Source organism: Filicampus tigris, chromosome 15, assembly GCF_054856515.1.
Source record: "Filicampus tigris isolate MCC_2025a chromosome 15, RoL_Ftig_1.0, whole genome shotgun sequence".
Lineage (NCBI taxonomy): Eukaryota > Metazoa > Chordata > Actinopteri > Syngnathiformes > Syngnathidae > Filicampus > Filicampus tigris.
This window is the reverse complement of record NC_141231.1, coordinates 12,771,225-12,798,896: the sequence shown is the minus strand read 5'-3', so window position 1 is coordinate 12,798,896 and position 27,672 is coordinate 12,771,225. Positions and strand designations below refer to the sequence as shown.

Sequence of the window (27,672 nt, the reverse complement as noted above, 5' to 3'; positions counted from 1 at the left end):
GATTAAATGAAGTGTAGTTTTTACTCTCATTGGAGATCACAGTCTTCTCTTCAGCCGCTCTGATCCCAGCTGATTCACATCCACTTTAATAAAAGCGACACTCTGCAAGCCGGCTGTAATTGACAGCCCAGGCCTCGTTTATTGTTTTAAACGGGGCCACCTTTTTCAACCGTTACACCGTCGCTTTGCGTTAAGCAGCCTTGAAATTACACGGCTAATGACATTTAAATCCAGCCGCCGTTTGTCCCGCTGTCGACTTGCGATTCAATCACGTCCGCAACGTTTTCGTCACGGTTTGAGCTCATGATGCATTTTGTATCGCGCTTGTTCTATATAGCTGCAGCCCATCCCAGCAGACTTTGGACAAGAGGTAGGATATACCCTGGACCGGTCGCCAGCCGGTCGTTGTCTGTTGCGATCCATAAAAGCATAAAAGACTTTGAAACGTGCCGTTGATGTCACTTAGTGCCGACGTCGATGAAACAACTAAAACTGAAAATGGAAAAAAAACTTTTTTGCTAATGGAATAAAATAGAGAACGTATACCATAGCGAATACCATATTAGTTACACATCTTTGGCGTATAGTTCAACAATTTTACAGTAAAAGAATCGTATTCAAGGATCAAAGAAAGCTATTAGAACAGTCTTTGAATCGACATACAAAAAAAAAAAAAATCACATTAGTTCCAAGCTTATGAGCTTCATGGAAAATTGTAGTTGAAAAATGTGATTACCGGTAATCGCAATCAATTATGGAAAATGTTGCTATTAATTAAACTGTTTAAGTGAGGGTGGCTACTTTGCTCAGAGATGTGAGGGCAGGTGAGAGATGAGTGAAGTGAGGCTACGTTCAAATCTTGCTAGCAGTTTGAAAACGGCAAATTCCACCTATAAGCAAAGTGTATTTCTCTCCTTATTCGTCGAGGAAATGCAAGCCTAATAGCTTGTTTCTGTTTCCCTTCATTCCCAGGCGAGCCACCCTCGGCGGCTTCCCGTTACCCGTCCCCCGCCGAGCTGGACGCCTTCGCCAAGAAGACCGCCAGCAACCCGCTGTGCATCAAGATCTTTCCCTCGGACATCCGGGTGCCGCAACACAAACAGCTGAGCAAGACTGTGAACGGCTTGGACACCACGGGCCATAGCTACAGCCCCTACTCGCAGCCCTACTCCGGAGGCTACCAGGGCTTGTTGGCCATCGGTAGGGCGGCGGCGGCGGCGGTTAAGGGCGTGGTGAAGAACGCGGAGGGGAAAAGGACTAAACAGACACACAGCCAGGCCTGTCTGACGCCGTATAAAAATCCAGTGAATAGTGGATATACCGTCAGACACGGGCACAAACCCTACCACGTAAACTCGTGTAAGGCCGACGTTCCCGTGGAGACGCTTTGTTCCAATGCCGGGATGCCCTCTGGAGATCGCGGCCTGCTCCCTCACTCTGAGCTGGCCGAGGTTCAGAGCCTGATGAGGCAGTTGAACAGAGTCCCCCGGCCAGGGGGCGAGGCCCGGGCCAGCCCCTCCCTACAGGCGGTGGCGGCCGTAGCGCACTCGGACTTCGACGCGGGCGTCGCCCCGACGCAAAGTAGCATGGCATTCGGCGGGGCGGTGGTCCCCACGCAGAGTGCCGCCCGCGTGGCCCAAGCTGACTACGCCGTGTGGCAGCACAGGCATCAGGTGTACCGGCAGGGAGCGGCGAGGATGTACAACCTCGGAGCGGCCGACTGCGGCGTGGGACAATCTCCCGAAAGTTGCCTGCCTTTGGCGTCCTCCTCTTACGGGGTGCATCCACCCATGCAGGGTCACTTCTCCGTCAGACACTTCTTCACGCCGCTGTGGGACGGCCTCACCGCTACGCCCAATAGCGAATGCTACACTTCTCAGGTGCCGGGTACCATGGCGCCCCCGCATCCCCGACTCCGCCAACACCACCAGACACAGTTCCATCCGACCCCTCTTCCAGTTCCTGTTCATCCTCAGGTAGAGGTGCAAGTTCCAAAATTGGAAGCGTTCCATGGGAATTAAGAGGAATTTATGGGAATGAGTAAAAATAAACAAGGAATTTACTCATTTGAAAGTTGGCTTGAATATACAATAAACTCACGCTATTTGAGGGGGATAGGGACGGAGCCCTGCGGCAAAAATCCGTGAGTAGTTGATGCCTCCCTGAATGGGTTTGTAATTGCCTATAGAGGGCGGCAATGTACAAAGTTTGTCTAATTGAAGTGTTCAACTCACTTCAAATTGTTTCCTTGGAACCGTACTGTTTTTGTCAAAAATCTGCAAATAGGCGAACTTTCCCAAATATGAGGGGAGTTCACTGTGGTTTGAAAAAATACATCTTAGTATAACCCTGATTAAATCAACCAGATCTTCAGAGTACCGAGCCATAGCTTGCTCTATTTTATTTTATTTTTTTTTGGAGTGAGCTTCCGATGCACCGCCGCTTGAGTCAAGTCAAAAACAGAGCAGTTGAGGTCCTGTAATACCATCGCATGTAAGAAAAGGAGAGATATCTATTTTGTGTGGATGTCTGCTTATGACAAACAAAACATTTATTCCATGAAATTACCCTCGATTCCCATTTAATTCCCATTGAGAATTTTCAATTTGGAATATTTCCAAAATTCTCAATTTCCCATGGAAATTCACAAAAAAACTTTCAGGAAATTTACTGGAAAATGTTCACCCCTTTGCGTCACGATCCTCAGGTCTACGGCACAGAGCAAAATGCCTGCTGTGGGCCGCCGGGCGCGAGTCTGTGCCACGCCGCAGCACTCAGCAGAAGTCTGCAGTCTCTGGAGTGCCTCATCAGTGAAATCCAGCCGCCCTGCATCAAAGAGCGCATGCTGGGCCGCGGGTACGAGGCCGCCGGGACGCAGCAGATGCTGGAGCAGCAGCAGCAGCAGCCTCATCATCATCACGCCCACATCCAGCTTCCAGTCTACAGATGAGACGTGACGCGGCCGACGACAGCTCACTTTGATATCCGGTGTGCCCACGTTTGTACCGTGCAACACCCTGACAGTCGGAGTTTGACCAAAATATTCGGGAAGTCGCGCAAAACACGGAATTTGAACAGCAATTTTGAATGATATCAGCCTAACTCACACCCCTAAAAATGTTAAATTGCCTGGATTGTTTAAACCGTAATTATACTACGGATGTCATAATCGATTACTCGACAATTAATCGTTCATCGATTTAATCCACAACTATTTTGATAATCAATTATTCGTTCAAAATGGCCCAAATCCTCTGAGGTCAGCATCACAAAATTTAATAATCTCTGATATTAGTCAGCATCTTATTTTTATCAGATGTGTAGAATTTAGTGACATGTTATGGACTAAACCATTGACTGAATTATACTCAATTTATGGAACAAAATAATTGTCAGTTTAAAGCATTAGGAAAATAACTCTTATTTGCAGTCATAGTATGTGAATAGAAATAGAAGTGAATATGAAACTAGTAGCCAATAGCATTAATCAGTACCCATGAAGTAGATCTTGTTTGTTTGGTTGTGTTCAACCAATCAATCAATAAACACAACCAAATATTGGATTGGTCAATAAATCATCATTAGAAAAAAAAGGAATTTGCAATACATTTAATGCAAAATAAAATGTTATCTGATTATGCGATTGAATAATTGATGGGATGATTGATCCTAAAAATATTCGATCGAGACAGCACTAATATGTCCCATAAACTATTAATAAGTGGTCCTCTGTTTACCAACAAACACGCTGGTCACGCGGCATGAGAAGGCACGCTCCGTTGAATCCGTCCGCATTGATCCACTACGCTAATTGACAAGTCGAACTGGGGTGGCTTGGCCATGAAGGGCTGCCTCCACGAGTGAAAATAATCCGTGCTTTTACCATCTTTATGGGGGCTCACTTTTTTCCCTCCCACACTCGAGGCTTTGCAAGCAGTAGCCGCTAGTCTGGGCGCAACCCCCGTAGCCCCGCCCCCAGTCGCCATGGTAACGAAAGCCCCGGTACCACAGTAGAGGGGGCAGGGTAAGCAGTGCCCAAAAGAAAATGCATACTACATCTCCTTTAAATAATTCTAGATCGTCTCGTGGTGAGCAGTTACTGTATTGTAGAACAGTGGTTCTGAAACGTTTTACCACCTTGAAAAATTGCTGTGGAATTAAAATTAAAATACAATAGCGAGTACGGGTCCAGCAAAAATGAGACACGTCTTATCTCCCAAAAAGTACATGTAGTAATATTGTAATCAACTATAACATTATGCACTGATTGAATATTAACACTGCACTTAAATATAGGTTGAAAGAATGACCGTACTTTAATAATGATTTAAATCAAATGTATTGCACACAAAAGTTTCATAAAAATTGTACCTAGGGTTAGGGTTAATTGTACCTAAACAAATGTTGGAGAAAAAAAATCCTTTAGATTAAATGCAGGAACCTGAACCATTGCACGCTTTTTCCAATCCTTAATCCACCGTTTGACTTTTCCCCTGAAATTTTTGGTTGAATTCCGAGTTCCGAGCGCCTGCCGTCTTTTGTGTCAAAGGACTGTGCAGGAAAATGATAATCATGAGCCAAGATGCTGATTCCTCTGCCATTACTCGTCATACTTATGTAGAGCACCTACGGTGACCATTATCTGCCATATTAATAATAAGAATAACAATAATAATAAACACTTACTGTACTTGAATCTGCTTGCCCACTCCTCGAGAATCATCAACACTCAGGCTTCTCCAATATGATTCTTGTGCTCAATGTATGGAGGGGCTTGGGGGGGTGGGGGATAAAGATGTGAATATTTTTTTGTGTCATGCATTACCGATGAGTAAAGCTTTTATCTAGCGTATGATAAATATTCTGTCACGTTTTTAATGTCTTAGTTGATTTTAACGTTGTCCGCTGCAGGTCAGGCCGAGCAGAATGTGCCCTTTGATTGCGTTTTGACCCGGGTTTCTTATTTTTTTTTCGGGGGTTGTCATTGTAAGAGCCAAACATTCACTGGACATATTGAGTCAAGCATTTAAATCCAATACACGAGCTTGCATTAGAAATTCTGCCTCCACAAACATCAAGATTTTTACAGAAATTTTAATACGGTTCTTGTATTGGATCTCATTAGACTGTGCAAGTGTACCTAATATTGTGGTTTCTTCTCCATACTCTGGAACGTCGTGGCGACTACACACAATCGAAAACATCACGGCAGGTACTTGCTTGTGTGTCTGCACTGCTTGTATAATATTTATTTATGTTGATTTGTATAGGGGATGGGGAAAAAAGTGTCTCTATAATTATTAAGTGCAATTATTATATCTATGGACATGATGAGGTATGCTGTTGAAATATGTATGTACATTATGTATGTATGTATGTATGTATGTATGTGTGACCTGTTCCTTTTTGCCCTCTGCTTCCTAATGAGGATTGTCAAGTAAATGACATTTTCTAGACCCAAATAATTGTGTTTGTTATTACACACATTTCTGGAATCATTTCTTACATGTAAGTGAACATGATCTTCGGTATGAAATGTTCAACAATTTAACACATTATGACAGCCACAAAAACAACACAAAAAAAGAAAATTACCTCTAATTAAAATCGATCAATTGTCCTGCTACTCTGAAAAAGGGTAACTTTTTTTAATCCAACATCCAACACAAATAGAATATTAAACATTGCAGTGTCTGATGTTGTGAAAACAATTCAAAATTGTTGGATTTTAACAATGTTTGATAAAAGTGGAGTACAGATTCCCATTCACAATGAAAACTTTGAAATTATTTGCATTTTTTTAAAGAATTGATGAGAAAATTCCCTAATATTTTTGATTCATAATTTCTCAAGCACTTAAAATCATTCTAATGTCAAAATGTTCAACATTTGAACAATTCCACGTTTTCCAAGAGAAAATCTCCCAGTTAATGGATTTTCTCTCTCTCTGTTTTTTTCCACAAATTCATCATATCTCAGACTTTAATCTTTTATATTTTTAAAGAATTCCACATTCTCGAGAAAATTTCACAAAAAAATTCTACAAATTCATCATTTCATTTTTTTTTAGAATGCCATGTATCTGTTTTTTTTTAATCCAATTAATCATTTCACAGACTTTGTTTCTTTTTTTATAAAATAGCCACATTTTCCATGAGAAAATAACCTAATTAATGGATTTTCTTCTACTAACTCATTATTACTGGAACAATTCCAATCATTTGTAATTTTAATGAATTTCACATTTTTTCATGGAAATGTCTTTTGTTCTCACATATTCAGCATTTCAAATTTTTAAAGCATTTCACATTGGCTTTTTTTCTTTTACAAATTCATCATCTCTTAATTGATTTCAATCATTTCTTTTTTGAAGGATTTGACATGAGAAAATTCCCTCTCACTTTTGCTAGACTAATTCTCTAAATAATGCAAATCGCAGAGAGATCATTGTCATACCTTTGTGGCCCATGCATAGGCCATTTGAATACACCAACGTAGCACGTAAATGAAATCAATTAGTAAATGCCACCATTAGTCAGTTCGTATTACAACACAAATGACCCAGATGCAAGGCGTAATAGCATTCTGCTCACTGTTTGGGGGCTATAACAGCAATACGGGCTTGATAAGTAATAATCCAAGCCTTAAAGGTCAGTGTTGTTGTCATTGAGGCGCTGTTGTCGGGCAGTGATTTGCTGATTTGAGCCCATTGTGTAGCAGGCTTGGATGCGGGGCGTTTTTCATGCTATTTATCTGTCAGGACAGGCCCGGGCGCCGTGCTGATAAACCAACCTGGAACACAGACGTGCTCTCCTCCTCTCCTCTCTTCTTTCTCGCTGACGATTAGTTCAGGCCCGGCTCCTCCGGGAGGGGAACAGGAGCCGCTCCGACCTCCTGGGACATACTTCAGATAAGGAGGCCTGCAGAAGGAGGAGGAGTAGAGTTGATCTGGTGGGATTAGGGAAGGGAAATGAAGGAGAAAGGAAAGGTGATACTAATCTCTTTTTTTTTTTCTTTTTTTTCAAGATGAGAAATGAAATTGTCTTCCAATAAAACTCCTAACCTGACATAATTATATAAATTATTACATAGTACAGTGTACAAGACGATGTATGACTTCAATCACTCATAATAACATGATTAAATAACATATGTAAAGAATTAAACAGTCTGTGGTTCATTAGTTTATCCATCCATCTTACTGATTATTTTTCAGGAAGAGTGTAGCCCAAAAAACTAGGAAAATGAAGCGTCCAAGTTATGTACGCGTTAATGGGGGAGTTTGAAACAGCACCGAGAAGTGTCTGTGTTTCCATCATATTTTCACAGGTTGCTGCAGAAACATACACCTGTTGGTCTTTGAAGGATGATGGCGGAATCTCCCAAAAGTGAAAGCGTAAAACTGGAAAAAGGCCCATCATACACTAAACATAAGGAGTATATGCAAGTCATATAAGGGTCAAAGGGCTTGACATAGGCGTCCAATCTTAACCTCCAAAAATACACTTTTCCTTCTCTCTGAATATTGTCACGTAGGCTATTAAAATGCATTCTAAAAAGATCAGCAATGCAATACATAATTTGATATAGATACTTGGGGGGTTAGTAAAGGTTAAGACAACCTATTATACTTACAGTGTTAGCTTTGTTGCCCCTAAGCCCCACAGTGGTTGACGTCACTACTGGTAGGAACCAGATCACATCAAGCTAACACTGCCCTCTAGAGACCAAATGACGAACAGTCTGTCTATATTTAAAATATTTTATAACACTTGCAAACCCCAATAGTACAGAAATCCCTCTTTCAAAGGAACTCAAATTGTTTTTAACACGTGTATATGAATCTGTACACCACGTGACGTCACTATCAGCAGGCACCACAAAAAAACAGGTGAACTCTTCCATTTACCGTATAAAGGACTTCAACTGCATTCGGCTATTTTCTAACGTACCACAGTACATCTAAATGCCACCGATAATTACCAACAAATATATCTGCGGTTTTGCTGCATGTGTGCGTTAGTGTTATTTTACTCACGCTTCTGTACTCCAAGCGCTTTTCCGGTTTAGGTTCTCGCGCCAACACGTTGCTGACTAATAAGAGAGCGATGTCACCTGGTTTGCTGTGACGCATTTAAAACCGCTTGGATTTTTTTTATATACAAAAAAGTTCTAAATCTGTTCACACTCCTCAACCTTTTGAAAGGACTTCAGTAGATTTATTATTTGTCAACTCTACACGGACTTTACTTTGAAATGGGAAGATGTTTTGTTTTTTTAGTCAAAAGAAAGAAAAGAAATAGATGTATTCTTTATTGTAAATGTGTTACTCGTTCTTTACTTTGAAATGGGAAGATGTTTTGTTTTTTTTAGTCAAAAGAAAGAAAAGAAATAAAAGAAACCACATTTTAAACACTTTGATATTGATACTCAGTCTTATATCAAATTAATCACTGAACAAAAAGGCAATAAAAACAATTACTGGTAGCACTAAATATAAAGTTTTTGAATGTATATAACGTGTTTATACCCCATGGCATGAATTGTATATTGTATACTCATTGTTGCATACACGTTTTGTGTATACTTGTTCTTCAAATTTATTAAATAAAAAAACAAAAACAAAAGTCTTATTCAAAAAGAACATTTATCAGCGAGAGAATTAGGTAGCTCTAATTAACAAATTACATTTACAAGGCATAAAACAATCATAAAACAAGCACACCCTTCAAACACAGCACATGTAGACAAAAACCTTTTATGATTATTTTTTATTTAGTCATCATTTTCTTATACAGTATATACATCTTGACAACCTTGCCCATTGGTCCAGTCACATTAAGGCACCAGTACTCATGAAATCTCATGAATGTTAAACTGCAGCATGAGGGCTGCATTAAAAAGACACTAAAATGTGACACTCAGATGAAAGGCTTCACAGATTCTGTCATTAGGCCAAAAAAAAGTGAAATTAATAAATTAAAATTACATATGGAAGGTACATAATTGACGGCACGCCGTCCTACGACATCAAACTGTATAGTCTAGCTCTGCATTGAGTCTCACGTACATCTCGTAGATTGCGTCAACAGTGGCAGCGAAGTTGACCAGGAAGTGACGCAAGTTTTCCAGACATTCTTCCTCTTCCACATCCTCTCCTTTCGACAGCGCCTTGAGGAAGTTGGACCTGTAGGGAGCCGCGTACAGAGCCGTCTGCAAGACAGGAAAAACAAACAAGTGGTTCATACAATGTAGATCAGGGTTGGGCAAACTTTTGTGCTAAAGGGCCACACTTGATTTTTAAAACACAGTCGGGTCACTCTCAGATGACTGGGAGGGGTGGGGTGGAGATGTCAATATGTGTCTTTGAAATATATCTGGTTTATTTTAACAAAATATGAATTCATTTTAAATGTATGATTGAATATTGTTTATGAAGCAAACATTTTAAAAATAAAATGCATGCATAAAATGGTTTATTTTCACATACTTGTATTGCATTATTATTGTAAGGCAACTAAGCAGTTAAAAGTATATTTTATAGATTTTTTTTGTAAGTCAATGTAAAATTATGCACAGTTCCAACATTAACACGTGCGTCTTAAATATAGTGACATTTGAAAAAGGAAAAATAAATTAATGAAAATGTATTACATATTGTATTTGGACAAAAAATGGAAACAAAACAGTTCTAAATGATTAAATGAAAATGCTTTATACTTAAAAGTTAAATACTACTATACTATAATGTTCTACTACACGATACTGTACTTTAATATTTTCTACTGGATTAAAAAAATATATATTCCAAATACCACTAGAGGGAGCCTGTGTACCCTGATGTAGTGGTACATGATGATGTCTTTCATGCAGATGGCTTGAGTTCAATTCCCAGCCGGTGCCCCAATATCCCGCTCTGACCTAATTTACTTAAAAAATAAATGCAATAAAGATTTTTTTTCCAAATAATTTTAGGACAGGCAGCACCTTGTTAGCATGTTCTGTTCTCCCCGAGCTTGTGCTGCTTTTCTCCAGGTACTCACGTTGAAAATCTTCTGCACGAACCAGCCGTGGTATCGCTTGAGCGCCTGCTCGTAGGCTTTGGTGACGTTGACGCGTATGAGGTTGGGCTGGTTCAGGTCTCGCTCGCCGTCCGCCAAACTCTGCAGCAAGATTTGGATGAAACGGAGACCTCTGTAGGACAGAAACAGACGCATAATGAGCCAGGTAAATTTTTTTTTTTAAGACATATTGCGGACCCCGTCCCATAAAAGTTATTTGGTGTACCTAATGTAGTGTCCTCCGCCTCACCTCTTGAGCCACATAAGAGCCAGGGTGGCTCCCGCTCTTGGCCACTCGGCCCCCAGATCTTCCCGCTCGGCCTCCAGGATCTGCTGCAGCGTGACGTACCGCTGCGGGTCCTTCAAGTACACTTCTTTAATTTTCTGTGGGCACACACACACACGCATAACACCTTAATAATACAACAGCACAAATACCTTTAAACACACAACCTCAATCCCACATAGACATACACCCCCACACATCTCACACGGTCAATCACTAGCTTTCACACACACTTGCACACTCCTACCAAGTGTTGCAAACACACACAACACACTGCTCGCACTCGCACAAATACACAATCTTTCTCACCGTGATGTTGCCATTAATGTCTGACTTGATGAGCGAAAACACTTTGGAGCCCAAACAGTCTGAGGGGACAAAAGTGACATTTAGCGATGTGAATTGTGATGATTATGTGGAAAATTTAACAATATTAATGATTTTAAAACAGCACCTTTGACCTGCACGTGCCATTAAATATATCAACAAAAGTGGATCCATACCATTTACCAAACTTGATGGATTGTTAAGAGATGGTTTTATTTGGGGGGGAAAAAATGCACCATGGCATCTAGAAGTTCTTTGTAGTGTCACAAAAAAGAGCACTGAGAGAGCATTTCAGTTGCAGCTAAAAAAATAAAACAAAATCCTCATGATTAATTCCCATACCTTTGAATGAGGTCTTTTAAAGCACTTTTAATATACATCACTATATATATATATATCTATCACTATGTTCTTTCAGTAACTTTAGTAAGCTACTTTTCATTTCTTAACTCTGTATTTAAATGTGTTTAGTTCGTTTGTAAATGCTTTTAAATACGTATCGCACTTTTATGTGAAGCATATTGTGTATAAATGAATTAAATAAAGCTGCCTTGTCTTACATGAGCGTGTTTCTGTTGTATGTATGGGTGTTTCTGTAGTGCGTGTGTGCATGCGTTTCAGGTGTGAATGTGAAGGAGGGGGAGAATGTAAAATCGTTTCAGTAGTGTGTACGAGAGAACTAATCTTGAATTATGAGGCTGATGGCCCCTCACAGTGTACTGCATGTGTTGCGTTTAAGTGCCAGGTAAAGACATGTCGCTGCCTGGCTGACGCCGAATCGGAGTCCGCAGTGTGCGGTCAGGTGTCAACACAAAAAAACAAAGCACATTTGTATCACGTGACCGGATCACCAATGACGTCATATATGATAACCATTTCTGAGTAAATCGATGCAAAGTGGACTTATTGTGGTTACTCACCGAAGAAGGACGGAAGGTGCGAGACGGTCTCCAGGAAGAGTTTGGTGTTGACGGAGTTGTCCGGGGGTAGCTCTAAGAATCGGTTGTCCAGGAGTAGAGACATGTTGTTCGTCCTCGTCCTTCTTTTTACTAAGAACTACTGCCGCCTCCTTTGAGCTGCTGGACGGACGAACCCAACCCGGAAGTCTCTTTCCTCATAGGATAGGAGGCGCTTGTCATCCCGCCTTTCTGCTCAGGTGTCCCTCCTTCCCTGCCATTCCTCCGAAAATGCCTTTAAAGCACCTAAAGACGTTTCTCTTCTCCTAAAATTATTTACAGCAAGTTTCGATGGTGTAACTTTTGAAAGTTGCTCTCGTCGAGTCGCGCGATGATGACGATACGCTTTGGCCACAGCATTAGACATTAGGGACCACTTGCATCGTCAAAATTCACGACCAAATTACTGTAGCAACGGGTGTCAATGTAATTTTGCTCCACAATGAACATGCTTGAAATTATACCGAATTGTTGCAGGTGGCTCGAGTTTCCTCATCTACCTGTTGTAATGCAATTGTATATATCTGTTGAAAGACATTTACTTTAAAAATATACGTCTTTGCTTTATATGTGCAGCACTCATGTATATTGTATTTTATATATTTTTTTCTCCATATATTTAGCCTATTTAAGCAATAAGAGCCCTGGATGTGAAAAAAAACAAAAACAATAATATACAGTACTCACAAAATGTTATGGGTGCAGTATCAGCCTTTGAGATGAAATTCAGGATGAACCTAAAATAAACCACAACCTTTAAAGGTGAAGCTCATTTGATCATCTCAAAACGTTTCAGTGTACATGTCCATCTGTTACAGTACTTTTTGCATACAGCCAAAATTCACAACAGGGCCTAAGAATATAAAATGTCAAAATTTCAAGCTTCTTCCATGGTAATTGCTTCCTGATTCCGTTCCTGCACAATAGCTGAATCCAACATATCAAATATATTTTTATTTCTTCGTTGTTGGGTATACTCTGTGTTATGGAGGGAAAAAATTCTAAGTACCAAGAGTGACTTTTCTCCCACCTCAGAATAAATATGCTAAATTGTGGCACACGTTAAAAAGAACAAATACATCAAGTTGGAAAGTTGATGGCATCTGTTAAAATAAAGGCAAACACGTTATATGTTCATCGATGGACAGAATTGTGTTTTACATGTTAATATGCTGATGTTTTCTTTGCATTACAGTGCGTAAACAAAACAAGATGACATTGAATGGCATGTCCTTTGACTCTTCCCTGCGACATTTTAAACCACAAATGTAACTTGGACCGACTTCATTTGGCTCCGTGTGGCCGAGGTATTCTGTTACTTTTTCCACCCGAGGCATTCGGGACTGAAAGTGACACATTAGAACAGAGTTGATTGAAGGGCGCATTTACCTGAATCCAAGTTTCCCAAACTTGAAACTAGGGATCCAAACAGTTTGGGCCTTGCGTTGAAAACGCTTGAGAGAGACCTTAAAGAGGACATATTATGGAAAATTGACTTTGTAATTGTTCGTACTGTTTACAAACAGTTGTGTCCTTGGGAGTGTTTTGTCCACCCATCAAGTGTGAAAATTTAACAAATGTTTTATCTGCCTATTTCAGAAAATGTGTCTGTGAGCGAGCTGATTTGAATTTTGCAGAATCGTGATGTCACAGTCTTTTTGCTTTTTTCCGAGAGGCTTCAACTTAAAATGGTCAAAATCCTCAGAATTTCATCCTTTTAAAACAGAAAATATTCAGATTTCTGTAGTCCTCCATGAAAGCAGACTAATTAGCTTTGTGTTGAATCTATTTTGACTTTGGAAAAACACGATCAACATTTTTGCCCATTTTCTGGCACACTATGGACCAAACAGGTCCATGCCCACCCATTTTGTGTATTTTCTGAAATAATCAATGGATTAATTGGTTATTTTAAAAAATCGTTGGTTGCAGCCCTAATGGGAACTGTTTTAAATTATGGATAAAAAAAATACATATGCCTCCTTTAAGATGACATCTGGTGCTTATGCCTACAAAACGCTGACCTAATACATGAAGAAAAAAATTAAAAAATCATGAAAATAAGAACTGGTATTTTTCTCAAGAGGTATGACACATTCATAAATACAACAAAAGCATTTGGATGAAATCTGATACATACATTTTTATACACAGCGGAACCTCCAAAGTCAAACCAAAGTGGTGCAATCCAACCCAAAAATTTTTTCTGTTTCTTTTAACCAGCTGCTAAGTACAGTAAAACAATATCACTGTCAATTACAGCTACAATTATCTAATTTCGCTTAATTGGTCCGAAAACTATTGGTGGTACATAAAATATATCCCATGGCTAAATAAAGAATTTTGTTGTTTTATACAATTTCTTATGCTGACATCATAGTAAAATGTGAATTGGAACATTGACTGTACGGCTAACAAAAGGTCTTATGGTGGCAACAGTTGCACTGTGTTCCACGTTGGAGGTTTCGCACCATTTGCATAACGTTGTTGAAATGGATTTCGCATGAGCCACTGAGGACATCTACACACACGCACGCACACACACACACACCCTTGTGTATACACACATACACACAAACACGTTCAGAAGTATGGCTGTAACCAAAAACACTGATGTCAGATGCAGTGAACCCTGACTATTTGTGGTTCGCTATTCACAAGTTCACATATTCACCTTTTCTTCCCAGTGGAACCTACCCTGGGATATTTGCTGAAAATTTCACCTATTCCCAGCTCGTTCTGTCATGCTTTAAGAAGCTATAAGGTAACGCCAAAGCCAAATAGGAAAGTAGTAATTGGTGTCAGGGCAGCATGTTGAAGTGATGCATCTGGTTTGTTTTAAGATCTTTGTATGTCAGGAAGGAGCTTAATTTAGCCTGCATTTTTTTGCAGAAGTTACAGAGAGAGAGTCTTCACTGTATGTTTTTGTTCTGCTTATAGGCTATTGCAAAAAAAAAATCAGGCTAAGAAATGGTGGTTTCGTTCTATACGCGCAATTCATCTTTATCGTCATGAAAGTGTTTTGGGATCATATTTTGTGACATATTCATAGTTGAATCTACTAATATTACAAATATTTTTAGAGGTGGTTAGCTTCTCGCATTTCTTTGCTATTCGGAGCGGAGCTCGGCCTTTATTCCCCACCAATAGCGAGGGTTTATCGTAGTTGCCATGGCGATATACCCTATCTGCTTGGAGCACAAGGGATGAAACCGGGGTTGGCCACAAATCCATGTAATAACACCATTGCTATCAGTGGAAGGCTAATCGCTAGCTGTTGCAGTTGTGAGGTAACATGCTGCATCTAAAACCAGGGGTTTTCAAACTGGGGTCCGTAAAATATTTTGTAATAAACTATTAAGTCGTATCATTTTTAAACCGTCCATACCTAGGCACATATGTTAAACCAATTACTCCTGCCGACCTTAGCTTTGATCCAATTAAAAACTCTGATGTGATCGTGACGTACCACATAAATCTGACATCCCTGCAGGAATTAAATCTTTTTCTTAGAACAAAAGGCATATTAGTTTTTTTTTTTTTTCGTATCCTAATTTAATGCACATTTCTTCAAGAATATAGTCCTATTTTTGGGTGGGATAAGGGTTCTAGAATACAAGGCGATATCAACAGTGGTATTTTTGAAATTGACTTGATAAAATATGACGATCTTCCCCTGTCACTTTGACTTTTACATTCTGTATAATATTACAACTTTCTTTTATAAAAATGGGACTTAATTCTCAGAAGAATATTAAAGATTTTTTTTTTTCTTAAAAATGAATTTCTATTCTTTCTAACATTATGACTTTTTGTCTCTCTAAAAAATAAGCAACTTTTCAATTCCAAAGGCGCACATGGTAGTTCACTTAAATTGGCATTTTTCTCCCCTGGACCCAAAAGTTTGTGAACCCCTGGCCTTGACACATCACTGTGGTTCACTATTAATGTAATAATAAATACTGTTCAATTTTTCAAGATAAAGAAATCTAATTGTCTAAGATGTGATATGATCGTGTGGGGATGGCTTGGGTTGTGGGGATTCTGGCTAGTTGTTGTTCTCTTTGGTGGTCACGGTGACGAGCTGCTTGGCGGCTTTGGCGATGTCGTAGGCGCATTGGATGACCTGCTGTGTGACCAGCTGGATGTCGGCGGCGGGGGGGCACGGCCCACGGCACTCGCCGTGCAGCCGGCCGGCGCTGGAGGTGAGCAGCGACAGGGAGCCGCGAACCATCTCCGAGGATGGCCTCTGCCAGGGAAGACAGAGAGATGAGATGAGAAAGAGTTACAGACGAGGCGGTTGCTACGGCAATGCCCGTACGTAAACTCGTCGACTCTGATGCCAACTTAGCACTTTTGTTGCTACGATTAGCAACTTTTCAGAATAACTGAGCGACATTTTCCACAAAGCAAACGTAGCAACATATTTTTCTCCATTTAAAATTTGATAGGCTCTTTCATCCTTGTTGCAGCTCTGAATGCTCTCTATAATTTGTGCTTATATTTACAAATAAGAACGTGATCATGAATAAACAACAACTTTCAAATATTTTTTTTTGTTTTTGCTGAGATTGGAAGGAAAGTTGGGGTCAATGCCACTGTGTAATTGAGGTAACGATATGTCATGGCATCACGCAATGGCAAAGTCATTTAGCAACTTCTAATAATAAAAAAAAATAAAAAAAAATAGGTCAGACTAAATTCTCTGAAAATAAGTTTGCAACAATGTTTGTCATGTGAATGTAAACCATCCAAGTAGCAATATTAATTCAGTAAGCAAGACTCTGCATGTCTGCACATTGTGTGGTTTTGTTTAGTAAAGTGTTGTGTTACCTTGGGAAACAGAGCGGCCATCTCCTTCACAGCCACACAAATCTTCTCTGAACATGGTAGGAAACTGTCCAGAGTCACACAAATAAATACACATGCATGGTCAGTGTTATAACCCTGTCATTTACTGTATGCACAATTATTTACAAGTACTGGTATTAATTCCCCCATTGCAATTCTACCGGTAGCAAAGACTTATTTTCGATTCTATATTGATACGGCTGCTGGTGTAAGATGCTTTTTAGTAAATGTCTATATATTTTCATACGTATTTATTGGTATGTCTGTATTTCTAAATATCATTGTTTAATATTTCAGTTTTTCTATGCCTGGAACTCAAATCTGTAAACGAATCAGATTCTTTTTAAATGTTTTTATTTATTTCTCATCTATTTTCCTGTTGTATTCCTGATGGGTAAATCAAGTGTTCACAGCGCTGCGTGTGTAGTGAAAAAACCCAAACAAGGAGCCGATTCACACCCAGGCCAGAGGGGAGATGTCACAGCGATGACTACAAATGACTCTAACTGGCTGCGAATATGTACAATTGAATAAGCATTTGAAGAAAGCTTAGTCGGACACGCAGTAGGATGAGAAATGTGGCGCACAAGTGTGAAAGCGAAGGCAAATGGCAGCCAGTACAGTGTAAAATTTCTTGAACAACGCCAGCTCCTAGTCGCATCCTGATTTGCTATTATTACAATTTCCGCCACAAATACAGAGTCCATAGCTTTGTGATGTTAAAAATCAGTGTGTGTGTACCACACTTCATGTGTGCCAAAGAATACAGCTGCTTCTCTTTAGTGGCATTAGTTTTGCTGCTCAGGGGTGAATCACAGTGCAAATGAGAACCAGCCGTGTCCCAAGCCCTCAGGTCAAACATAAGAATGTGCTGACCTAGAAATAACTAAGATAATAATAATAATAAATTGGCGTTTGCGTGCCTTGATTCAATGGACATTGTGTTTCTCCATCTGGTGTGCTGGCATTGGCCACCAGGGGGCAATATAATATAATACACACATACATGGACAATATGTTGGTACACTTCTGTTAAAGAAAAACCCACAAAGGTCAAACTTCAATTACTCATAAGATGTTTTTGCTTGAAAATAAAATGCAGTGCTTATTTTGCAGGATAATCAATTATTATTAAAAAAAGAAGTTTTAATTTGTCCCTTTATTCAAAAACAGGACATTTATTTCAAATTAGCAGTGCATAAAACGCACAAACGTAATTATGATTCAGTTCCTGCTTTGGTCCGGAACATGTCAGATAATTGGCAAAACTTTTGATGATTGTTTTCCAAAGTAAAAGCAGATGTTTGCAAATGTCTTATTTGGGGGGAAAAAAACCCACTAAGCTTATGTATGAGTCTTCGTTCATGGAGAACTACAGATACCCAAGAATAGTTAATGTTGAGAGGCTAAATTTGCAAGGATTTGGACAATTTCAAAATAAACAAGGTCTGTAAATGATTACATTTGACAATTGATTAGTTGTCAATTAAGCATTGCACTTCTAGTTTAGTGCAAACGTCTTTTTTAAACACAACTAAGGGATAGCGTACCTTTCATGTTTGGTCTCCTGGGCGGCCCTAAGAAGCTCTTGAATGTTCTTTGTGATCTGCTCCGTCTTACAGATGACGTCCTCCGTGCACGGAAGAGCGGCGGCATCTTCCTCACCCTCCATCTCGCCCTCCGCCGCTTCTGATGCTGCCAGGGGGCTGCTAAAAGTGCACAAAATGGAGGGGGGGGGGTAGATGAGCTTAGCTAACTGGTACGGTTAAACGGCTCCAGTCGAACATTGGTTGTCCAATTCAGAATTCCCCCAAAAATTCAGGAAAAATATTTTTGGGAGTATGACGTCATCACACACCAATAGAGCTCAATTCATCGATCATGTATTAAGACCCCAGTGTCACCATACGCATCTTCTTCTCTTATCAATAGCGGTTTGCATGTCTGCCTCACAGTCAGGAGATCCAGATTTGAATCTGCATTTGTGTATTTTCTTCCCATGATTCAAAAATATGCGTTGAAGACTCTAAATTGTCCACAGGTGCGGCTGTGGCTGTAAATGTTTGTACGTCTCTATGCAATAGTGGTGACCAGTCCTGGGTGTACTCAGCTAACTCCCGCCAAAAGTCAGCAGGGGATGGACTAGTTATCCGCAACTCTAATGAGGATGGGAGAGATAAAAATTGGAAGGATGGTTATTTTTGAGAGCTACATAATATAAGTGGATCACTTAGAGCGCCAGTTTGACCCAAGGAATTTCTTACCCTGTACCCTCTGCTTCAGAGAGGCTAGGCGCAGTATCACAGTTGAGCATGGCGCTGTGCGCCTCCAAACTGCAGCCCTGTGGGGACGCCAGACAATTACCATCCGATCCAAATACGCAGACAAAACCGCACACTCATGCACCGCCGGATGCCAAAAGGACGACAAGCGAAGGGATGCGATTAGTCGATGCAAACAAACGCCGGCATGAATAGTGACTGTTTTTAATCGAGGGCCTTGAAGCATATTTCAGCTTTCTTTCAAGGACATTGAGACCCTGTGTCTGGATCTTAAGCAGCTCTGCTTCAGCCAAAGTCAAAAGCGAGCAAGATAAGCCAAGCTGCTTTTAAAGAGACGCACGTCAGGTGAGAGGCGACTAGCGTAAAAAAGGATGGTGGGCGGGGGGGGGTGCTTTTTGTGGAGCCCTCAAGTACTTAACCCTTCGAGATCTTTCATCCCGCGACCAGGACAGGGAAGAGGGGAAGGATGGGAGGGAGGAAGCGGCCGTTCCCAAAGGACCCCTCCCCATCTAGAAAAGGGTCACACCAAGTTGAGCCAACTCCAATGAAATGAATGAATGATCACAAAAAAAACAACAACAAAAAAAAACACCACCAGCTCCAAGCCAGGCATGTATACTGAGTCACGTCAACAGCCGAGCAGGAGCCGCAATGCCCTCGTGGCGCTTACGTTGGTCGGGAAGGGCTGTAAGACGACACCGTCCTCCCGCCGAGCGGCGTCGTCGCGGTGGGGGCACTGTCTGGGGATGGAGCCCGTCTCGTACATGGACATGGCGCGCCCGCCGCGGGTCTGGCGTCGGCCCACGGGCCCCTGGACCTGGTGCTGCGTGGCGGGGGCCTGCCACCGCAGCGTGGTGTTCTCCGTTTGCAGGGAGCTCAGCTGGGGAGGACACAGGGGGTGAAGCGGGACAGAGGGGCAGCCAAAGCTCAAGCAAAAGGAATTTGAGCTATTTTAAGATATAGCGATAGCTTGACTTTCAATCGGAATCAAACAATAGCATAAAGACTGCCATTTGGCGGGGAGGCTGGAGGGGGGGTTGATGCTTTATTTCGGTCTGTCAGTCGGCTTCATTTTTTTTATTTCTATGTATATTTATTTATCTATAGGTTCTAGAAAAGGTCATTGCCTATGAAGTAGAGTCCACGTTTATATATCATGTTTCATGAATCATTTGTTTACATTATTGTTGTAATCTAACTTAAGACTTACCTTATCAAATAGTCACGCCCAGGTTAAGGACTTCACTAACCTTGCCCTGCATGGCTCGCAGCTCTTCGCTCAGGTGACAGTTGACTTTGAGAAGCTGCTGGATTTTGGCTTCCGAGGCGGTGAGGGCGCTTTTCACGTCCATGAATTCCCGCACCGTGACGGGGCCGTCTGACAGGTCGGATGACTCGGAGCTCTGGTGCACGTCAAAGGAATTCATTTGATCAACGTTGGGGGTGGGAAACAAAAAAAAAAAGACGAACTGGAGTAGGTGCTTAGGCAAACCTTGGTCCTTCCGTCAGTGCCGTTGTCCCTGCAGGTCGCCTCTTGGACCGGATCTTCATCTGAGGCCACGCTGTCGTAGTCTGGCTGGTCGTTGTCTTGGCTCTCGCTGCTGTGGCGACTGTTGATTCCTTGCAGGATCAGCTCCACACTCTCTGTAGACAGAGACATTTAAAGTGTAAGGGACACGAAAAAAAGTCCAAGTACAAATAATGAGATTCCAATGATTACTTTGGTCAAAACGTCACAAAAAGGCCGCAAAAGTGAAACTCAATATTTTCATGAGCTGAGTCCGCCCACTGGCCATTTGACCCAGTCCGGTGTCTATTGTTTATAGTGTTTTGTGTTAATTTATTGATTTCACTTGTTGCATTATGGCTATTTTGTTGTTGTATGTAAAGTGCTTTGTTACAGCAGTAGCTGTTGTGAAATGCGCTATAGAAATAAAATTGTATTGTACTCAAATCTGTCCCCAAAGCAACAACAACTCACTATTGTTCCTCGCCGCGGCCATTGAAGCCTTGCCGCAAAAAAAAGACTAAAGACGGATTAAATACATGGGCTTCCGACCATGCTTAGTCTGTCTGTTTTAAAAATGTTCCCATAATTCGTCATCCGTCAGCAAAACATAACCTGAAAGATAGCAAGGTAACACTGTATTTTCCATTTTCTCACAATTTATGTAATTTATATACTTTTCTGCATGAGCCCTGCGACCATTCCAGGACGTACCAAGCAACTCGTCCAAAGTCAACTGCAATCTCCAGTTACTCTCAACCCAAATTAGGATAAGATAAAAATGGTTGAAGGTACGGATGCATTTTCGCACCTTTGGGACTTTCGCAGGCGTTCCCCCACTGCCGACGTTTGGCGTCTGTCAGAATATCGATTACCAAGGTGGCAAATTCATGGGCGCTAAACCTTGCCAACTTCTGACGGCCCTGAGGAAGGAATTCACGAATTGAAAACAACACACATGAATGTAAATTGGGGGGGAAAAAAAAAAAACAGGGGCAAAACTTGCTTGGTTTCTGGTGGAGGAATACTCGGGGTTGACCGGCAGGAAAGGCACCACCGTGGTGTCTGTTACCAGTGTGCTGTGGTTCTGAGTGGCCAAACACACTAGGAAACAACATACAAATTAAAGTAGACACACTATGGAAAATGTACTTTTTAATTATGAGTATACAAATAGTCGGGTCTCTGAAGTGCCCGCCTACTGCTAAATCTGCTTAACTTTGGTCAGTCAGTAAGCTTTTTTATAGATATGTATAATTTTTGTATTTATTGCTATCGTGTCTACATAAGTTCAGTGCAGTCCATGTCTACGTATCACTGTTTCATGAAACATGAAAAGTTCAAGTGACATAGCCGCAGATTTGTCTGCATTGTTATTGTAATCTTATTTATGACTGACTGACTTGTTTACACCACACTTTTTAAATAGAATGTTGTAGAATTTGCCGTAGTGAAGCCATCTCAGGGGGCGGCCATTTTGTCACGTCGGTGAAAATGACATCACAAAAGCTCAGGGCTCAGGTAATGACCAATCACGGCTCATCTTCAGAAAACAGGTGAGCCGTGATTGATCGTTACCTGAGCCATGAGCAACTGTGACAGAAGTGACAAAACCCAGAGATGGCTAAAAACGGGTGGATTAACTCTTATTCCACAAATGCAATATTTATCAGAATGCCTTGTTTCAACTAGTGGGCTTGCATGGAACATATTCTTGAAATATGTTTGGGTTGACTTCCCCTTTAAAATGAATTCATGGCTCATTTGACTTTATTTTCGCGTAAAACTAAGATATAAGATTAAAACATTTAAGTATCATACATCTTACACTGCTAATTGTAATAGGTCATCAATAAAAAGGCATTTAATATCTGGCAACAAATTGCAACCAGGTGCAATTAAAGTGTGTGGTGACTGTGACAAACCAAATGAGATTTCTACTCTCTGCTCCACTGACAAACAATTCAGATAGAATTTTCATTTGGCCAAATGAGGATTAAGCAGAAGACAGCCAAATTCAGACTATGGAGTGGGAGGGGGGGGCGATGGATGGAGATGTGCATCCATTAGCAGTCGTGCTGCATTCAAGGTCACGTTGTGTGTCACTCGAGTAGTTGGGGAAGGGTGACAATCACACCAGGAGGAAGTCATTTGTGCTTGTGAAGGATCACGGTGACAATGCACTTTCAAGTTTTTCATAATTTCCTCATTAAGAGCACAGCCTTTATGGTGTGTTAAAGTCAACGGACTCCGACAAGTGTTTGTTTTTTTTGCCGCATTATACCCGCGTCAGTCTCCCGCCTGTCCACTTCGTCGTAAACATCCATAGCAAGCTCTTCAAACTGATGGTTGCTTAGCTAGAACAAAACAAAACACAATATGTATAACAATAATATGGACTTAAAAATATGTAATAAAACAGGAGGCCTTACAGACTGGAGCTTCTTCTTGGCGGCTTTTGCAAATTCTGACAAATCTAGACTGCTAAAAAAAAAAAAAAAAAAAAAAAAAAGTTAGAAAAAGTAAATGAATTTAAAGCAAACCTGTGTGCATACAGTTATAAAAACATGTCAGTTACTTACTTATTCCTGTAGCCATCAAAAGAAGGCAGTGTTGGAAAAGTATTTGTATTAATTGATGAAAAGCTACCACACCCACAAAAAAAAAAGTATGTCTCTGTTTTTAATGTAATACAGCTCTGGAAAAACATTTAAGGGACCACTGCAAAATGATCAGTTTCTCTGAGGAAAAATCAATATTTCTGTTTTATTCTATAAACTACTGACAGCATAACTCCCAAATTCCAAATACTGTTACCATGGAGCCTCGACATATATGTTTAACCAGTGATTTTGGTCTCTTTTTTTTTTCCAGTGCTCTATATGTAAGCAGGTGTACCTGTCTGCCATTTGAGGGATGATGAAGTGTTGCCCAAATCTGTGATCTGCAACAACAACATTATCTGCATCAAATTCTCAGCCACTAGGCAGGATACACTTTCGGATCGATGCTTCTCATTATTACCTGGTCTTCGTCCACAAAGGTAAAATGTTAAGCGGTCAGTGAGTTCGTATTGGATCTCCACCAGGCGCTCGGCCAGCTCCTGATGCCCAGCTTGTCTGCAATAACGAGTTTGGAACATGTAAAGGACTCCTCAAGTAGAAAAAAAAAAGACATACGTTTGGGATGGAGAAACAGTTAATTTTCCAAGAAAAATATTTTAAATGAGTATTTTCAAAATTTGCTTTCATCGAAATAACTCAAAGGATCATTTTCTATGGCCTTTTTTACTTTGTTTTTTTTTTTCAATGGATTGTCAGGCTGTACAGAATTTGGGAAAACCTGGCGTAATTGTAAAAACTATCAAGTTTAAGGAAAATTCAATACAAGTCCTTTATGGAGCAAGTCGCAGAACAAGCCGCGAAATGATTCAGCTTAGCATGCTGGCCTGCTGAATTATGCTTCACTTTTACACTCATTGAATTAGTCATCCATCATGTGACATCACCATCTCGTGTTCATTGTGTCGCACACCATGCTAATGGCGGACCAGAACCACCACAGTTTTCGTTTTTTTTCCCCCACATTCTGGCTCTGGTTAATACACTAAAATAGCAATGGTACACACATCTGTTTTTTTTTTTTCTTCCTCTAAGACTGTAAATGACGCACGATGTTAGCCTGGCTTTACCTAGCGTAGTCAATGGGGGTCTTCCCACTGGAGTCGAGCGCTCCGGGATCAGCTCCATACACAGACAACAGCTCAGCTTGTAACAACTGTCCCGCTTTGGCTGCTATGTGCAAAGGCGTGTTTCCTTTCTCCTGTGACCCCGTCAAAACAAAAGCTTATTATTAGCAACATGGAAATCACCTGAAAAAGGAAGTGACGCGAAGAGAGAGTTGTACTCACCGGATGGAAGAAGTTGGCCTGCGCTCCCAAGGATAAAAGTCTCAGGCAGGTCTCCAGGTTCCCCGTTCGAACGCTGGAATGGAGTTGCTGCACAGAGAGAGATGAGTGAGTTTGGCTTGGATTTACACTGCAGGTCCCCAATACACATTTAACGCCTATACTATCATATTCTTTTAAACCGTCTCTTTCTGTGTACATTTCAAGTAATACATACACCATATGTCCGTGATGACATTCGTGGTATTAATTTGTGTTATTGTGTTAGTTAGGCTAGTATGCTACATAATAACATTGATGAGCCTCAACCTCAGCCACTGAAGGTAGTTTTTTGTGCTGAATAATTTAACTACCGAATACAGTCATTTATGTACTATGGGTTCATGATCTTGTCCATGTTGGATGCATGACTTTGATGCTTCATGATGCCCTCTGTTTTCAGTGCCCTGCCGTCGTACTGTAGCATCTATTCTAAATTAGAATCAATTTTTCGTAAGGCCGTCAATAACTCGTAAATTTTCACCGTTTGCAGCGTGGCTTGGTTCCTGACAAACGTCACATGGCCAAACCAAGAAAACAGGTGAGCCGTGATTTCACGTTACCTTAGGCACTTGTGATGTCATTTTCAATAGACCGCAATTGGAAAAATGGCCACCCCAAGAGATGGATAAAACCGGGTGGACTTTGCTGCTTAATTCATATTCCACAGAGGTGATATTAATCAGAATGTCGTGTTTAAACTAGTGGGGCGCATAGAACACATTATCCTAAACAACATTTTTTCACTTGACTTCCTCTTTAAACAAGAGAGGCATTAAAGATAGGACATCAAATTTTTACCTTGCTCAGATCTTTGGCAGTCACACTATCGTCCTCCCGACAAGGCATGCGATGGACGAACGCCAACATCTGGTATTTGGCCTTAATGAACTCTGTTTTGTTGGGACTGAACACAACAGATTTAATTTAATTCAGTATTGTAAATAGATCAGGACTTCTTCAAATAGGGGCCTCCTGTCTAAAACACTGTGCCCCAATTAATGTCTTCCTAATCATAATAGTACACACACAGATACTTACTGAACACGGTCTTGAGGATTGGCTTTACGCTTGCCACCAGCTGAGGAAGAGGAGGAGGAAGAAGAGGGGTCGAGAAGGCTGTGCTCCCATATGGAATTAGCTCCATTGCCGTAAAGTGTCTGCACCATCTAAAACAAGTCATTAAACTCGACATTAATGTGCGAGATTGGTCAACAGATACACGAGTGGTACAGTCGGTATCACCAGGGTCACCTGAAACTGGGAGGGGGGCCACACCGAGTGGGTCAGATGCCGGACTTGGGAGCTATGTCGGCCCAGACCTCGATGGATGCTGCAGCATTCATCGCAGATCAACACGCCTCGGTTGACGGAGGTCCAGCGAGGCTCTGTAAAACACACATGAAGTGGGAAATGAGGTTTGTATGCAGTGATGCTGCTGTACTCCCCTCATTCATGGGGGATAGGGACTGAGCTCTGCCGCAAATAGCGAATATTTGCAAAAAATGGACGCCACAACTTGAAGAGGTTTGTAAACTGCATATAGATGCCACAAGATGTCGGCAAAGCCCTTAATTAAAACACACAATCATAAACCAAAACAAACATGCATCTAGCTTGTACAGAATCATGAACCCATGTTACATAAAAACTGTATTATGTTGTTAAATTGTTCAACAAACCATTTTCAACACAAATAATGTTTGTTTTTTATTATTGTTAATGCCTAAAGTTTTTTTCAAGTTTAAATAGAATGTTTTGTGTTTTATTTATTTTTGTGTGAACAATTGCCTCGCTGGAAATGTTTATAGACAAGAAAACACACTTCTCTTCAATGCACAGTTTGAAGAAATAAAAACTGTTGATTATCTAAACAGGCAAACCAATTAATCACTCATGACTAAGTGAAATATCTTATTGTCTTTCGTGTACTGCATTCATAAATGCTCTTCAACCAAGCAAAAATATATATTTCTTCCAAATATTTGATAGAATTTTCAGTAGGATACGCGACTGCTAAAATATTCAGTAGCTGCTCGCTTTTGGGTTAAGGTTATCTTCAGACTTAAACCCTGTAAAGCATGCACTTTTTCATGCCAAAGAAAACATTGAAGATGGTAATGAATAAACAAACACCTTCACAGTCATTATTTTACTGCTGCATTAGTGTAGGTTCATGATAGAGTAGAGTACAACACGTCAGATTTTCGTAATTGTACAAATTTGGGTTATGTTCCCTGCAAAGGAACGGAATGAAGTAAACAGAACTCATCCTTGTATACAATGACGGTTGTCATAGAAACGGATTCACAAATACAATACAATACAATAACATTTTATTTATGAGAGTTAAGATAACAGTTTGGGCCGTTTGTTACATGGTTATGGATGGATAATGGCTGGATGGATAGATAGATACTTTATTCAACCCTCTTAAAATCTCATAATAAACATTATGCCGCCTTCAAGCAACAAACGTTTCTATTGGTCCTCCGCAGCTAATCTGCAATTGAAGACTATACAGTACACCATTGGCAGCTGTTTAGCATCAATAACGACTAAAGAAAATATCGCGAGAAGCAGACAAGTTCGGAACACCTCGCGCACAAACACACGCAAAAACACTTCCAAGGACACATTTAAAACACAAGCATAACGCGCAGAATATGTGGCGGGTAGTAAATGAGCTAATTGGTCTTTAGCATCACGATAGTAATGCAGTACAGGCGAACAATTCACGGTTTATATAGTGTTGTTTTGGAGCTAGCAGGTTAGCACGGCGGCTAAGCAGTTAGCTTGTTTGACATACCCGGAGCGCTGCAGTCGGCGCAGACCTCTTTGCTTCGCACTCGCTTTGACATCCCCCTTACAGTCACTTATTTTCGGCTACAAACAAAACAGAAGAAGAGCGGACACTAGTTAGTAAGCCAGTCGAGCAGCAGTCGATTAGGGTTGTCGGAACAAAAAGCAACAACTCTCTCGCTCTCTCTGCCCATCTGCCCTGCCTACTGTTGAACAAAGATGGGATGGGACCTGTTCCGATTCTCTCTGGTGCCTCCTTCTTCGCTTCCTCGTTCAACCTCCGCGTCCTAGACGTCCACTTAACCTGCTTAATATTCGAACCGTATCGAGGAAAAATACGATTGACAAACCAATAATTTTATTGTCAATAAATAGTTTTATTGTCAATCTATATTAAATAAAATAATTAGCATTACATATACAGTGATACTTGGGTTTAATTTGCTTGTATCTCAAATCAACTTAGACACATTGAAATTAATATAAGTGCCGTACAGTTGAGCAGAGAGGAGTTGACTTATTATATTTATACTTATACTGCACCCAGGCAGACCCATCCCCAGACCTCAGCCTTAAGGGGAAAAGCAATGCAATTAATCTTAATACCCTACAGGCAGTACTTACTTTGCGCTACCATAATCTGTGAAGCGCCGA

At 40.8% G+C, this 27,672-nt stretch overlaps 3 protein-coding genes and 1 long non-coding RNA gene across 10 annotated transcripts in view; 1 reads left to right on the top strand and 3 right to left on the bottom strand.

The window, feature by feature from the left end:
* LOC147135588 (protein FAM222A-like) overlaps positions 1–4,758 on the top strand; it is a 28,925-nt gene extending 24,167 nt beyond the window's left edge. For all 3 annotated transcript variants that reach the window (XM_086054310.1, XM_086054309.1, XM_086054311.1), the window contains 2 exons: positions 973–1,976; positions 2,708–4,758. In XM_086054310.1, coding sequence (XP_085910436.1) covers positions 973–1,976; positions 2,708–2,950 — 1,247 coding nt within the window. In that variant the 3' untranslated portion in view covers positions 2,951–4,758. The remainder of the gene's footprint in view (positions 1–972; positions 1,977–2,707) is intronic.
* The window catches only part of LOC147135587 (uncharacterized), a 37,291-nt gene extending 29,153 nt beyond the window's left edge, over positions 1–8,138 (bottom strand). The window contains exons 1-2 of the long non-coding RNA XR_015089918.1: positions 8,039–8,138; positions 6,793–6,920 (exon numbers count right to left, since the gene is read on the bottom strand). This is a non-coding gene — a long non-coding RNA (uncharacterized LOC147135587). The remainder of the gene's footprint in view (positions 1–6,792; positions 6,921–8,038) is intronic.
* A 616-nt stretch (positions 8,139–8,754) lies between these two features.
* On the bottom strand, positions 8,755–11,851 carry LOC147135586 (glycolipid transfer protein-like). Its single transcript, XM_086053486.1, has 5 exons — positions 11,595–11,851; positions 10,657–10,715; positions 10,312–10,445; positions 10,044–10,194; positions 8,755–9,213 (listed from the first exon to the last, which is right to left on the bottom strand). Exons 1-5 carry the CDS (start codon positions 11,695–11,697, stop codon positions 9,031–9,033), a joined length of 630 nt encoding a protein of 209 aa, XP_085909612.1. The 5' UTR covers positions 11,698–11,851; the 3' UTR covers positions 8,755–9,030.
* A 718-nt stretch (positions 11,852–12,569) lies between these two features.
* On the bottom strand, positions 12,570–27,264 carry LOC147135585 (ARF GTPase-activating protein GIT2-like). Of its 5 annotated transcripts, none has more exons than XM_086053482.1 (20): positions 27,026–27,264; positions 25,471–25,604; positions 25,258–25,385; positions 25,018–25,123; positions 24,181–24,267; positions 23,962–24,092; positions 23,295–23,389; positions 23,169–23,214; positions 22,703–22,754; positions 22,555–22,627; positions 21,277–21,374; positions 21,082–21,193; positions 20,256–20,407; positions 20,014–20,166; positions 19,434–19,643; positions 19,183–19,272; positions 18,746–18,822; positions 18,032–18,187; positions 16,464–16,527; positions 12,570–15,879 (listed from the first exon to the last, which is right to left on the bottom strand). In XM_086053482.1, the coding sequence occupies exons 1-20, from the start codon at positions 27,075–27,077 to the stop codon at positions 15,679–15,681; spliced, it is 2,217 nt and encodes a 738-aa protein (XP_085909608.1). In that variant the 5' UTR covers positions 27,078–27,264; the 3' UTR covers positions 12,570–15,678. The 5 variants fall into 5 exon arrangements, with proteins under 5 accessions (XP_085909608.1, XP_085909609.1, XP_085909607.1 ...); XM_086053483.1 differs by having other exon boundaries at positions 18,032–18,190; positions 22,703–22,751; XM_086053481.1 differs by having other exon boundaries at positions 18,032–18,190; positions 27,026–27,263.
* Between the last annotated feature and the right edge of the window lie 408 nt (positions 27,265–27,672).